Source organism: Chlorella variabilis (genome assembly GCF_000147415.1).
Source record: "Chlorella variabilis unplaced genomic scaffold CHLNCscaffold_5, whole genome shotgun sequence".
NCBI lineage: Eukaryota > Viridiplantae > Chlorophyta > Trebouxiophyceae > Chlorellales > Chlorellaceae > Chlorella > Chlorella variabilis.
In genome coordinates, this window is record NW_005435083.1 from 979,904 (window position 1) to 992,368 (window position 12,465).

Genomic DNA, 12,465 nt, shown 5'->3' on the forward strand with positions numbered 1-12,465 from the left:
CGCCTAAACGCCTTGTTCATGGCCGCAGCACCCTGCCTTTGCTTCCCCAGCTGCTGTATGTTTGCTTTCTTCTCATCTTGCCATGCTCTGTATGTTCACCGAGCCGCTTCACATTCTGTATCCCCCATGCGTTCAGCTGCCTGCGTTGCACCCACCTGACCTAAAGGTGTCCCACACTGTTTGTTGGCCTGCACTTGTCCTGTTTGTATTGCCCCCTTCCCCCTGCTCACATATGAAATGCACTCCATTGCTGCCAGGACACAAATCAGTTGCTGCCCCTCGCTTGCCCTCATCGTTCGAGCGCGATTGACACTGTGGTACAGAGGATACCTGCGACACCTAAGGCAACTCATGCAGGACTGCTGATGCTGCTGCTGCACCTGCTGCTGTCGCCATCACTGCCACATGGCTGCCGTCCCCGCTGTCTTCCCTGGCAGGTGCAGCTCCCTTCATCCTCTCAATAGCTCGCCGGTAAGCAGGCGCTGTGGGCGGCTGCACCGGCGGCAGGCTCACGTAGCCTTCAGCGGGCAGATCATACGAGGCCTCGGCATCCCACCCATCCAGGTCTCCACAGGCCAGGAAGGGCACCAGCTGCCGCATCAGCGGACTGCACGGCAGGGGAGGGACAGTGCTCGGTGGCGTGGCAGTTGGGCCGGTGCAGGCGGCCGGAGAGCTCTTTGCTGGCCTGCGATCACACACCGAACCCGCCTGGCAAGCTGAGCCGGGTCTGTGCACCATGTCCCTGTACACCTGTGCTGGGTGTCTGGCCCATATGCCTGCCAAGCGCTGTGCAGCAGCGCCTGCAGCTGCTCAGGCTCGAACCCAGGCGGCGGCGCGTAGCGGCGGCACACCACAAATGCCTCGATACTCGAGTTGCGGCTGCTCTTGGGCTTGGCAACTGGGGGGGCCAGGCGAGGCAAGCCGGGTTTGGGGGGCAAGGAAAGGCAGGAACGCAGGGGGCAGGAGCAGGCAGGCTGAGGGGGACGCACACAGATGCCATGGCAAGCCCACGTCGCAGCACAGGCTGCCCCACCCGTGACATCTGGGAAGAAGATTTTGAGCTGGGAGTAGAGCAGGGCGATGTCGCGTCCGCGGAAGACCTTGGCCACAAGGGTGCCCCCTGGGACCAGCACGTGGGCCACAATGGCCAGGGCTGCCAGGATCAGCTGGCCCTGCACAAACTCGTCCATGTCGTGCAGCCCCGTGACTGTGGGGGCCGGGGGTGCAGGGAAGGGGCATGAGGAGCGCAGCCAGGCAGGCAAGCCAGACCTAGGAGGAGGGCTGCGGGCACCTCCTGCGTGCCGCGCATGCCCTGCGCCGCGGCCTGCCTGCGAACCCAGCCGCAGCCCAGCCAGCCCACCCACCCACCGTCTGGCGCGCCGTCGCACACCACCAGGTCTGCGTGGTGGCCGTGGAAGTGGGAGATGACCTGGCGGGCGGTGGCCTCAGAAGTGATGTCGCCCTGCAGCGGGGCGATTGGCAGCGCAGGCATGCCAGTCCGGAACCAGCCATGCAGCGTGGCGCAAGGTGTTCGGTGACTAGGGGTAGCAGCCGTGCTGCCGCACCTGCAGCTGCGTCACGCCCTCTATGGGAGCCATGGGCTGCAGGTCCACAGCCACAATCTTGGGCAGCTGCTCGCCGGTGCGCCCTGCCGCCACCGCGGGCAGGTACAGCCGGCGGCTCAGCACCTGGCTCCAGCTGCCGGGCGCAGCACACAGGTCCACTACATGGCGCACGCCTGCATGTGGGGTGGTGGTGGCAGCAGGCGGGCGGCGGCGCAAACAAAGGAGCGCCATGTCAGAGGCACGGCAGCAACCAAGCCCAACAGAGTCACGGCAGCCCACTCATCGCGGCGGCACTTGTTCTCAATGCATGGCCAGGCACGTACCAGCGAATATGTGGAAGGCATCATCAATCTGCAGCAGCTTGAACGCGCTCCGTGCACGCCACCCCTCCTCCTTGGCCTGCACACCAGCATCCCCAGCAGGCATGCAGGCGTCTGATGTGCATGCATGCCGCTGGAGGTGGCAAGCAGGCAGGGCAGGGCACCCGGGTTGCTGAGCACCTTTCGGTAGTAAATGTCGCGCTTGTCCTTGGAGGTCCTGCCCATCCTGCTGCTGCCTCACCACGACACTGCTGTCACAACTAGGCAGGCGGATTCAAGCAGAAGGACCCAGCCGCGGCCCCGTGCGCACTGCAGACAAGACAGCGGCGGGTGTCGGTGGCGCGGGTCGGCAGCGGTGCGGCTGAGTCGTTGGCGGTGCATCGGCGCTGGCAACCGAAACTCTCCAATCACCTGATTACACCCGGCTGCCGCTCTTCAGCGTTTACGAGGTGCTGTCGCAGGCAGTTCTCGCATGCAAAGATGCCACTGGGCAAGGTTCGCGCCCAGCACTGAGCGATGTTCAGTGTGGGAGGCTCACAAGCGAGCGAGATGATGCAGAGCCTGCGGGCCAGTCTGATGTGGCAGGCGCATGTAGCAAAGCCACGGTCAGCTGCACCCTGTCCTCGCTTTGCTAAAGCATCCGAGTCCAGGCACTGCCCGGGCCGCCGGGCAATCCGTGTGCCCTGTACACAACTCTCCAGGGTTTTGGTGCCTGCACACTCGCCTCACTCGCCTGGTTGGATCGGCTTGGGCACACCATGGCCAATGATGCTCTGTGGGACCCCCCCAGGCCGTCCTGCGCCGAGAGTTTCCTCGGCCTCCTCGACAACAAGGCACAGGGGAGGCTGCTGCTGCACGACATCGCGGATGCGCGCCAGGAGATTGCCGCCAGTGCGAGCAGGGCGCGTCCAAGGGGCTGGCTCACGTCCTTTGCCTGGGGCGGCGGAGTGGCGCGAGCGGTGGACCACTCTCCGCCCAACGCCGCAGTCGGCCCTCCACCCACCACCAGCAGCAGCCCTAGCAGCGCCATCGTGCAAGCACCAGACCTGTCGGCGTTTGACTATGTGCCTGTGCCCACAGTGTACATCGGCCTGCTGCCCGCGCCCATCCCAGCAGGTGCCGTCGCCTCGCCTGCCGCCGATTGTTCCGGCAAAGCGAGCAGGCGGCTGAGGGGGGGAGAGCTGCCTGCTGCTGATCGTGTGCCACTGATGTATGTGCTGCAGGCCGCCCCACCTTGAATGCCGACGGCCTGCTCGCCAGCCTGCAGCACGGCGTGCTGCCCTCAGACAGCCTGCCGGAGCGGGACAGGGAGGTGTGGCGCGCGGCGTCGCGCATCACAGGTGGGGCGGCGAGTGGATGCCCAGCATCCGCAACGCATCTACCTTTTGTCCCACAGACCCACCCCACAGATGCACACACATGTATGGGTGCATGCATCTGGTTTCCAAGGTCCCTGTGCCACCTACCCCGCCGTGCCAAACCAAACAAAGTTGCACGTGCCTCCCCCCCTTCCCTCCCCGCCCCAATCAGACCCCATCTCCGCCTACAACATTTGCCAGGCGCAGCAGGTGGGGGGCCGCAAGATCATCCTCACAGAGCGCGGCGTGGCGGAGCAGCTGGCGCGCGGCACCATCCAGGTGGGCGGGCGGGTGGGTGGGTGGGTGGGTGTGGCATGCATGCACGGTGGTGGCGGACACAGGCTGGCTCGCCATCCCCACTTTTTCCCCACCAAGCATTGCCCACGAGGGCTGATTCGACGCCGCTGTGCCGTTGGCCGCGCGAGGCGCTGCAGATGGTGCCGGTGCAAGGCGGCGGCGGCGGGCCGCGCCAGGGCGGCGGCGGCAGGCACCTCAACCCCTTTGCACCACTGCAGAGGCTGGCCCGCCAGCTGGTGGAGGGGCAGCAGCTGTCCAGACAGGTGCAGCAGCGCGCCGCCTCCATGAGCGGCACAGGCAGCCAGCGCGGCGGGAAGGAGGCTGCTTCACAGCAGCAGCAGGAGGAGAGGGGCAGCCCCCAAGGAGCAGCTGCCTCCTCGCCCTCCACGACAGTGCCAGCATCGGGGGAGCCGTCCCCGGCGTCGCAGCCGCAGTACAGCCTGCAAGACCTGCCTGCGCGCCGCCTGCTGGCCTCCAGCGCGCCGCCGCAGCTGGCCTGGATGCCTCTGCGTGTGGCGCTGCAGCTGCTGCGCGCGCTGCCGCAGCACTTTGTGGTGCTGCAGGGGTCAGGGCAGGCGGCGCAGGCGGGGCGGGAGGGGCGCACCAAGTCCAGGCAGCACGGCAAGGCCAAGCAGGGCGGCACCTTCAACACCGCCACCTGCCCCGGCGGCCTGGAAGTGCACATCATCCCTGTGAGCTGCAGCAGGCCGTCCTTACCGCCCGTTCCTCCCAAGCTGCATACCTGCTGATCACATGCCGCTGCCATGCCGGCGCAAGCACGCACCGTGCCCTCACCGCCCAGCCGCAGCACACGCCTCTGCCGCTCTTTGTGTGCTGCACAGGGCCTGCATGTGAGGCAGTTGACCCCTGACGGCTCCTCTGTGGAGTTCACCCCCGCCTTTCTGTGCGCCGAACAGGTGGGCGGTGCCGCCGTGGCCTGGCGCCCCGCTCCGCCTGCCCCCGAGCAGCCAGCCTCCCTCCTGCGGCTGCCGTCCAACACTGCCTGCTTCTCTTGCCCCGCCCTGCCGCCCCGCCTGCAGGTGCAGGCGCTGTGGCGGGACCTGCGTGAGGTCAGCGGCGGCGCCATGCTGGCGTACCGCCGCCTGGAGCGGGCCCTGATGCGCCGCCGCCTGGAGGCCGCCGCCGCCATGATCGCGGGCGGCGGCGGCGGCGCCTCCAGGGGGCCGCAGGCCGGCAGCGGCGCGCAGGTGCGGTGGTGGTGACTCTGCATGCTCGCTTCGAGCCTCCCGCTTGTTGTGCGCCTCGCGCAGCGGTCGGGGCCTGCAGCTTGCTGCAGCCGCGGTCCGCCTGCCCTCGTGCCACGGCCCCCAGTACACACCCTGCCACGACGTCCTGCCGCCCCTGCCTGCCGCGCCTGGTTGTTGGAGTGGTGCAGCAGGAGGATGATGAGGGCGGCGGCATGGAGGAGCCTCCCGAGGTCAGCGACTTCATCCGGGAGCTGTCGGGGCAGGAGGCGGGCAGCCCGCTGGGGGGCGCCTCGGCGGGCGGCACCGGCATGCAGGCGCCCAGGTGCGCGCTCGGCAGGGTGGCGGGATGTGCGACAGGCGGGGTGGGTGGTGTTGGGGGGTGAGGCGAGGCTCCCGGCTGCACGTCGCACGGGATGCGTGTGCTAAGCGAGGTGCACTGTAGCCACCTGCTACCTGGCCTGCTGCTGCCAACTGCGCCCCCAGCTCGGACATCTGACCCTCTCCTTGCACTGTGTGCCTGCCCGCCCGGCCCGCCCGCCTGCCTGCCTGCAGCGGCCTGCCGCGCCTGGCTGCCATGTTTGCTTGCGGGGTTGTGAGCCTGGCGGCACAGGGGCTGAGCTGGGCGGGGAACACAGGTGCGGGCTGCGGCTGTGCATGCCCGGCGCTGCGGGGCTCCCTGGCGCGCTGCCTTGGCCCTGCTGGGCTCGCACGCGGCGGCGGCGGCTTGTGTGCGCCCATGCCGCCGTGCCCACCCTCCCGTGCCTCCCGCCCCTGCCTGCAGCGGACTGGCTGATGATGGCCACGCCGCTGGGCCCCCGCCTGCTGGGCATGCCCGATGCCTCCATCCACCAGTGCCGCCTGTCCGAGCTGCTGGGAGGCATGCAGCGGTACAACAGGGAGCAGGCGGTGGCCAGCGCACGCATGGCGACCCTGCTGCGTGACCTGCACCACCACCTGGGGGCCACGGCGGCGGCGCAGGCAACGGCGGCGGCCTCCCAAGCTGACGGCACCACTTCCAGCTCAGGCGGCAGCGGCACGCCAGCGGGTGCACAGCCGGGCAGCGGTGCAGGCGGCCCTCCTGGCGGCGCACGCAGCGGCCCTGCATCGGCCCCCGCGAGCCGCGAGCAGGAGGAGGCGGCGGCGCTGCAGTACAGCCGCACCCTGGCTGCCGCCGCCATCTGGCTGGGGCTGGCCACCAAGAGCCTGGCAGAGGACAGCGGGCTGGTGGGGGTGCCGCCGGCGCGCCTGCTGGGCACGCTGCACGAGGGGCTGGCCACCGCGCTGGTGGGCGGTGCGGCGCCCCACCTGGCAAGCGCGCAGGTGAGATGCTGGTTGGCTTGGGCGCACTGGCCTGGTTGGCAGCTACCTACCATGGAGAGCCTCCGATGTTTTTTTGAGAGGTTGATAGCACGGCTGAGCCCCTCCTCCCTTCTCCCTCCACTGGTGCAGCTCGCGGCGGCAGCTGCAGCGGCGATGCAGGCGGCCCCCGTGCCTGACAGCATGCAGGAGGCTGTGCATGCCATGCTGGCGCAGCGGCTGCCCCTGCTGGAGCACAACGGCTTCCAGCTGCTCTTCACCGGCGGCGGCGCCGCCGCCAGCGAGACCACCAGCACCAGCGCTGGGAGTGGCAGCAGCACCAGCAGCGGCGCTGGGGCCCAGGCCTCGGCATCCCCTGCGGCGGTGGCGCAGGCTGTGGCCAAGCACTGCACCAACGACACGCAGGTGGGCCAGGGAGAGACCAGGCGGATGGTTGCCGCTGTGGCTTGCAGTTTGTGAGTGCGTCATGAACCTGCATGACTGCTGCTTCTGCTGTTCAGCCGAGTCTGCGCTGCACGTGCCTTGTGGGCCTGTGCAGCAACGTCTGGGCTGTAACTCTGGGCTGCCCCTCCGCTGCCGCAGGTTAGATACTTGCAAGACGCCACCGAGGCCGGGGCCGGTTACAGTGTGGGCCCGCTGCCGGGCGGGCGTGGCCTCATCCTGGTGGGCGACCTAGACCAGAAGGCGCGGCAGCGGGGCCGCAGCAGCACGCAGCGCACCGCCGCCTCCTTCCTGATTGTGGGCGTGGACGACGGGCACAAGCTGGTGTGAGGGAGGAGCGGCACGGGAGCGTCGACAACGGAGCGGGCGCTGCAGCCTGCGAGCAACTTTGGGCATCTGGCAACAATGCCTGCCCATGCACATGTGTACATCTAAATAAATGGCACGGAAACTCCTGCATGTGCCACTGTACATTCAGCCTAGTAAGTGTCTGGCGGTACGATGGCGCCACCGTCGCAGTACATGCAAGTGCCCGCTTCTCAGATTCACGCGCGGGCTTGCCTGTCTTGTCTGTTGGCTGGCACACTGCCCACTTAGGACCCGCCTGAACGCGGCAAGGGAGCGGAGGGCCCAGCCGCCACTTGACGCCTCTCCCGGGCGCCAGACGTCCCATGCGGGGCGCTTAGACGTTTGACAGTGCGACTACAATGGCTTACGTCGATCGCAGCGGTGCGTGAGGCAGGGCTTCGTGAGCCCGCGCCCCAAACGCCGGCATCTCGCGATGAAAACGGGCCAGGGGCAGAAACCAGGCTCTTGTGCACCTGGGACGCACAGCAGGGCGCGCCCCGTTGCTCTCTCCCGCCCGCCGACGCTTTGCGCCCGCCGCCCCACCGCAGGCCAAGTGGTGCATGGCGCCCCGCCGGCAATGGGCCTCCGCGCGCCCTGCTGGCGTTTGTCACAGGCATCGTAAATTTTATCATGTACTTCTTCCGCACCATCCTCAACCCTTCAGCGGCACAGGAGTACTCGGGGCGCAGCAGACGCGGCGGCGGCGGCGGCGGAGGGCCGGGCGGAGGCCCGCCCCGCCCGCCGCGCGGCCCTAGGATTACAGGGCTGAGCGACTTGCGAGACGCTGGCGGCGGTGAGCGGGTGCTCTTTAGGCTACATGTCGTGCCATGCTGGTGGTGCCACCGAGCCAAGCTGCTGACGCCAGCCAGCGTGTGCGTCGCCACCATTGCCTCACCTGCCCTTCCTTGTTGCCGCCCTGCTGCAGCGGCAGCCTGCGGTGCGGGCGGCTGAGGCCGGTAGGCACTGGGAGATTTTGGAGAGCAAGGCGTTAGGGCAGCAGTCTAGGCTCTCAGGGCCTGGCAGCACAACAACTGCCAGCCAGACCCTGCCGCCTTCCGCCCCCCGCCTCTGCCTCCCACCCTCCCCCAGTGCCGGATCACGCCCCCAAGGGGCCTACCTTTGCTCGCCTCACAGCAGCGCCCTGCACGCCCGCAGCGCAGCCCCAGCTGCGCCGCGAGGCACCAGGCTCCAGCCTTATGACGCGCCTCCGCCCAAATGCCAGCAATGGCACACGGAGCCGCCGACCCCGTCTGGAGCCTGTGCTGCACTGCTGCCTGCAGGTTAGCCCCCATCACCTGTACCATCCTATCCCTATCCTTCCCTACCCTAGAGCACCCTGCACAAGCATCACACAGCGCTGCAGGCACCTGCTCTCTTCCCGTCCCTACCCTCCGAAGTGAAAGCTGGCCAGCACGCTCAACCTGGCGATGTGCCTTTCTTGCTCGTTTGTTGATGAGAATGCTTGCAACGACTTCAGCGATGGAACGAAATACACCAAGCACATTCATTCTAAGCCGAGCTTCACATAGTCAATGTAACACAACTGGAGCAGCTGACGGTCAATGCAGTGTTGCGTCATGGGGGTGCCTACGCGCCTATGCCCCCCTGGTTCTCCCGCCGCTGCTCCAGCAGGCGCACGCAGGAGGCGCCGCCCATGTAGAGGCCCACCAGCGGCACCGCCAGCAGCGTCTGGGTGAAGGGGTCTGTGGAGGGGGTCAGCACGGCGGCAGCCACGGTGGCGCCCACCACCACATACCGCCACTGGCTGAACATCATCTCCGACGTCACCAGCCCCAGCTGGCCCAGCATGACCTGGATCACAGGCACCTGCGCGTGGGGGCGGGGCAGAGGTGTGAGGGGCCAACACAGCAAGCGGCAGGGGGCGCAGGGGCAGGCAGTGAGCCAGCCACCCGCTGCACGCCTCGTATCCCCGCCACTCTGCCCTCCCCGCTGCTCCCCACGGCACGCCCACCTGGAATGAGAGGCCGGTGGACAGCATGAGCACCAGCACAAACTCAAAGTATTGGTCGATGGACCAGAGCGACTCCACGGCTCCGTCGGCGTAGGAGACGAAGAAGTTGAGGGCGGCGGGGGTGAGGACCTCGTAGGAGAAGAGCAGGCTGCAGGGGTGGGCAGGGAGGAGGGTGTACCGAGGTGAGCATGTGTGTTTCGTGTTGGGGGGTGGGTGCCAGAGACATCGCATGGAGGGGTGCCTGCCCTGCACATGCGCTGGCGCTGGGCTCCCCGCCCCGCTGCGCCTCACCCCAGGTAGAAGAGCACGGAGGATCCCAGGATGACGGGGGCCAGGAACTGGCGCTCGCTCTTGGTCAGGCCGGGCACCACGTAGGCGGCGATTTCGTACAGGATGGTGGGCACGGAGATGAGGATGCCGGCGTAGCCGCCCACCTTGAGCGTGGTGAAGAAGAACTCGCCGGGGGAGAGCTGCAGGAAGCGCACGCCCTGCTCCGCTACGGGCGCCTCCAGAAACACGACCAGGTCTTTGGAGAAGATGAAGCAGGTGAGGACGGCGGCGGCGGCGGCCAGCGCCCCCACCAGCACCCGCTCCCGCAGCTCGTCCAGGTGGTCCCAGATGGGCATCTCAAAGTCGTCGGGCAGCTCCTCGCGCGGCGGGTTGAGCCACGCATCCACCGACGACCGCGCCTCGCCGTCCCCTGCGGGCACAGGGGCCAGGCAGGCAGGGTGGGTTGTGGCGGGCCGCCACGGTGCTGCGGCATGCCGAGATGGGGTGCAGGCAAGCAGGCACAGCAGGGCAGTGCTGGCACGACACAAAAGCAGTGCCACCGCCGCCCGGCCGCGCCGCCAGGGAGAAATTCCGCACCTAGTGGCACCAGCGGCCCGCCGCGGTCATCCTCTGATGCCTGCAGGGCCGTGAGCCTGCGCCCTGCCGCCAGAACGCTTCCCCAGCGCAGCCCCGCCAGGCGAGCCACAGGCCGGGCTGCCTGCAGGCTATGGCCCCGTCCAGAGCATGAAGCCCCAGCTTGTGATGCCAACCGTTGCTGCAGCAGGGTGGACGGCATCCTCTCCCCGACTGGTGCAAACGCAGGTCCGAGAGGGGTGGCCCGGTGCAGGCAGCCTTGGTGGCTGTGAGCTCAGGCTGGGCAGGTTCAGCCGGAAGAATTAAGCAATGCCGCGGTGCTGGATGAGGTTGCCCATCCCTGCAGGGCCCTGCTGTGCCCCCGTGGCCAACCCCGAGGCCCTTCTAGCCACCCCGACGCGCCTCCTGTGCAAAAACACACACATCTGAACACCACAGACATTCCTGCACAGCCTGTCCTGTCCAAAGCGCCGCGATCAGCCCCCTGTCAACCCCAGACCCCACGCCCAGCCCGCTCCAGCGACTAGCCTGCGCACCCCAGCCCCTCCACGGCAGCCCCCAGCCGCCCCGCCCCCTGCTGCGACTCCAGCCAGCCTCACAGCCTAGCCCGCTAGCCACGCGGCCGTCTCGACGCCAATGGCCGCCGCAACCGCTGCAGCAGCGCCCCCTGCAGACTCCGACTGGAAAAAGTCGTTGGCACTCCCGCCCAAGGACGCCCGCTACAAGACCGAGGTGCGTGGGCTGGATGCGGTGCATGTCTGGGCTCCGGGGCCTTCAGCGCACCGGCTGGGATGCCAGGGCGCCAGTTGAGATGCCTTTTGACGCGCACCTGCCGCCGGGTTGGTGGCCTGGAGCCCATGGGCGGCGGGTGACCGCCCACATTTGCCGGCGGCAACCCGCCCGCCGAGTCTGGGCCTCCCTGCCGGCCGCCTCCGCCCTCCCTCGCTGCAAATCCAACTCGCTGCTGGCCAAACACCCTGCAGGATGTCACCGCCACCAAGGGCAACAGCTTTGAGGACTATTTCCTCAAGAGGTGCGGGTCCAACCACGCCCGCGCGCCGCCTTGCGCGCCCACCCGCCTGGCCCCTCACTCTGCGCCTCCCTCATGCGCCCCACGCGTGCAGGGAGCTGCTGATGGGCATCTATGAGAAGGGGTTTGAGAACCCGAGCCCCATCCAGGAGGAGAGCATCCCCATTGCCCTCACCGGCCGCGACATCCTGGCCCGCGCCAAAAACGGCACCGGTAAGACCGCCGCCTTCTGCATCCCGGTGCTGGAGAAGGTGGACACCAGCAAGAACGAGGTCCAGGGTGGGTCGGAGGCGGAAGCTGCTGGGCTGCTGGAGCAGGCTTTAAGAGCTTTGATCCCAAGGCTTTGGGAGTTGCGGGGACCAGGCTGGTGGGGAGTGGGGGGCCACTGTGTCCATAGTGGCACCACTACGTGGCGCTCGTCTCCTCACGGACTCGCCCTCCCGCCCCCTCCCCTTGTGCAGCGCTCCTGCTGGTCCCCACGCGCGAGCTGGCGCTGCAGACGAGCCAGGTTGCCAAGGAGCTGGGCAAGCACATGGCGGTGGAGGTGATGGTCAGCACCGGCGGCACCAGCCTGCGCGACGACATTGTGCGCCTGGGCGCCACGGTGCACGTCATCGTGGCTACGCCCGGCCGCATCCTGGACCTGGCGCAGAAGGGGGTGGCCAAGCTGGACAAGTGCGCAGTGTGCGTCATGGACGAGGTGCGCTGGCACACCCGCGCCCGCCCCCGCGCTGGTGCTGGTGTCGGTGGGAGGAGTGGGAAGCGTGGGGATGCGTGGCACCGCCAGTGGCGGATGCGCGGTGTGGGCGGCCCGCCGCACCAGGTCGGTCTTACGCTCACCGTCCCAGCTGCGCGGCCCCTGCCTGCAGGCGGACAAGCTGCTGTCGCCCGAGTTCCAGCCTGTGGTGGAGCAGCTGATTGGCTTCCTGTCGCAGAACCGCCAGATCTGCCTCTACAGGTGCACCGCCGCCGCCCGCCCGCCTGCCTGCCTGCCTGCCCGCTGGGCTGGCCGCACATGCCCCGCGACGGCGCTTCAGGCCTTCATGTCGGGTCCTTTCCTTGAGCTCGCAGCGTACAAGCCAGGCCTTGCCCATGCCCTCCTCCCTCCCTCCCTCTCGTCCTAACGCACTGCCTCCGGGTTGGGTCCCCTCCTGCTCTCCCCGCCCCCCGCCCCTCCCCTGCAGCGCCACCTTCCCCGTCACTGTGAAGCAGTTCAAGGACAAGTTCCTGCGCAAGCCCTACATCATCAACCTCATGGAGGAGCTCACGCTCAAGGGTGTCAGCCAGGTGGGTGGGCAGGGGCGAGGCGGCGGCGCGCCCGGGCCAGCCGGCCTGGCGGCCCGCCCTCCCGGCCGCAAGCATGGCGCGACAGCCCTCCCCTGCACGCCTCGTCGCCCGCCACGTGCCCCACCGCACCCCTGCTGGCCGCTCCTCCCCGCCCCGCAGTACTATGCCTTTGTGGAGGAGCGCCAGAAGGTGCACTGCCTCAACACGCTGTTTGCCAAGCTCTCCATCAACCAGTCCATCATCTTCTGCAACTCGGGTGGGTGTGGGGGGGTGTGCAGGGGTGAGCCTGTCCAGGTTGTGGATGTGCGGGCAGGGCAGAGATGCGCGCTCGCCAGCTGTGCAATTCCCCACTCTTGTAGAGTTGTTGCCGTGGCTGCCCGCCGCCCTGCCGGCCCCTCTCGCCCTGCTCACCCCGCCCCCCGCCCCCTCCTGCAGTCAACCGCGTGGAGCTGCTGGCC

At 68.2% G+C, this 12,465-nt stretch overlaps 4 protein-coding genes across 4 annotated transcripts in view; 2 read left to right on the plus strand and 2 right to left on the minus strand.

The window, feature by feature from the left end:
• Positions 1–339: 339 nt before the first annotated feature.
• CHLNCDRAFT_142970 (hypothetical protein) lies at positions 340–2,110 on the minus strand (the record flags this gene model as incomplete). The annotated part of the gene is made up of 7 exons (XM_005849766.1): positions 340–607; positions 751–898; positions 1,034–1,207; positions 1,369–1,462; positions 1,566–1,738; positions 1,889–1,964; positions 2,066–2,110. The coding sequence occupies 7 exons, from the start codon at positions 2,108–2,110 to the stop codon at positions 340–342; spliced, it is 978 nt and encodes a 325-aa protein (XP_005849828.1).
• Positions 2,111–7,213: 5,103 nt separating this feature from the next.
• Positions 7,214–7,805, plus strand: CHLNCDRAFT_142972 (expressed protein; the record flags this gene model as incomplete). Its single annotated transcript, XM_005849507.1, has 3 exons — positions 7,214–7,239; positions 7,403–7,647; positions 7,780–7,805. 3 exons carry the CDS (start codon positions 7,214–7,216, stop codon positions 7,803–7,805), a joined length of 297 nt encoding a protein of 98 aa, XP_005849569.1.
• A 636-nt stretch (positions 7,806–8,441) lies between these two features.
• On the minus strand, positions 8,442–9,892 carry CHLNCDRAFT_142973 (hypothetical protein; the record flags this gene model as incomplete). Its single annotated transcript, XM_005849767.1, has 5 exons — positions 8,442–8,681; positions 8,827–8,974; positions 9,118–9,526; positions 9,694–9,749; positions 9,867–9,892. The coding sequence occupies 5 exons, from the start codon at positions 9,890–9,892 to the stop codon at positions 8,442–8,444; spliced, it is 879 nt and encodes a 292-aa protein (XP_005849829.1).
• A 218-nt stretch (positions 9,893–10,110) lies between these two features.
• Positions 10,111–12,465, plus strand: part of CHLNCDRAFT_56077 (hypothetical protein) — a gene marked incomplete at its 3' end in the record, with an annotated part of 2,961 nt that continues 606 nt past the window's right edge. The window contains exons 1-8 of the mRNA XM_005849508.1: positions 10,111–10,422; positions 10,674–10,723; positions 10,815–10,999; positions 11,182–11,420; positions 11,590–11,678; positions 11,905–12,007; positions 12,167–12,263; positions 12,443–12,450. Of these exons, the coding sequence (XP_005849570.1) occupies positions 10,327–10,422; positions 10,674–10,723; positions 10,815–10,999; positions 11,182–11,420; positions 11,590–11,678; positions 11,905–12,007; positions 12,167–12,263; positions 12,443–12,450 (867 nt within the window). The 5' untranslated portion in view covers positions 10,111–10,326. The remainder of the gene's footprint in view (positions 10,423–10,673; positions 10,724–10,814; positions 11,000–11,181; positions 11,421–11,589; positions 11,679–11,904; positions 12,008–12,166; positions 12,264–12,442; positions 12,451–12,465) is intronic.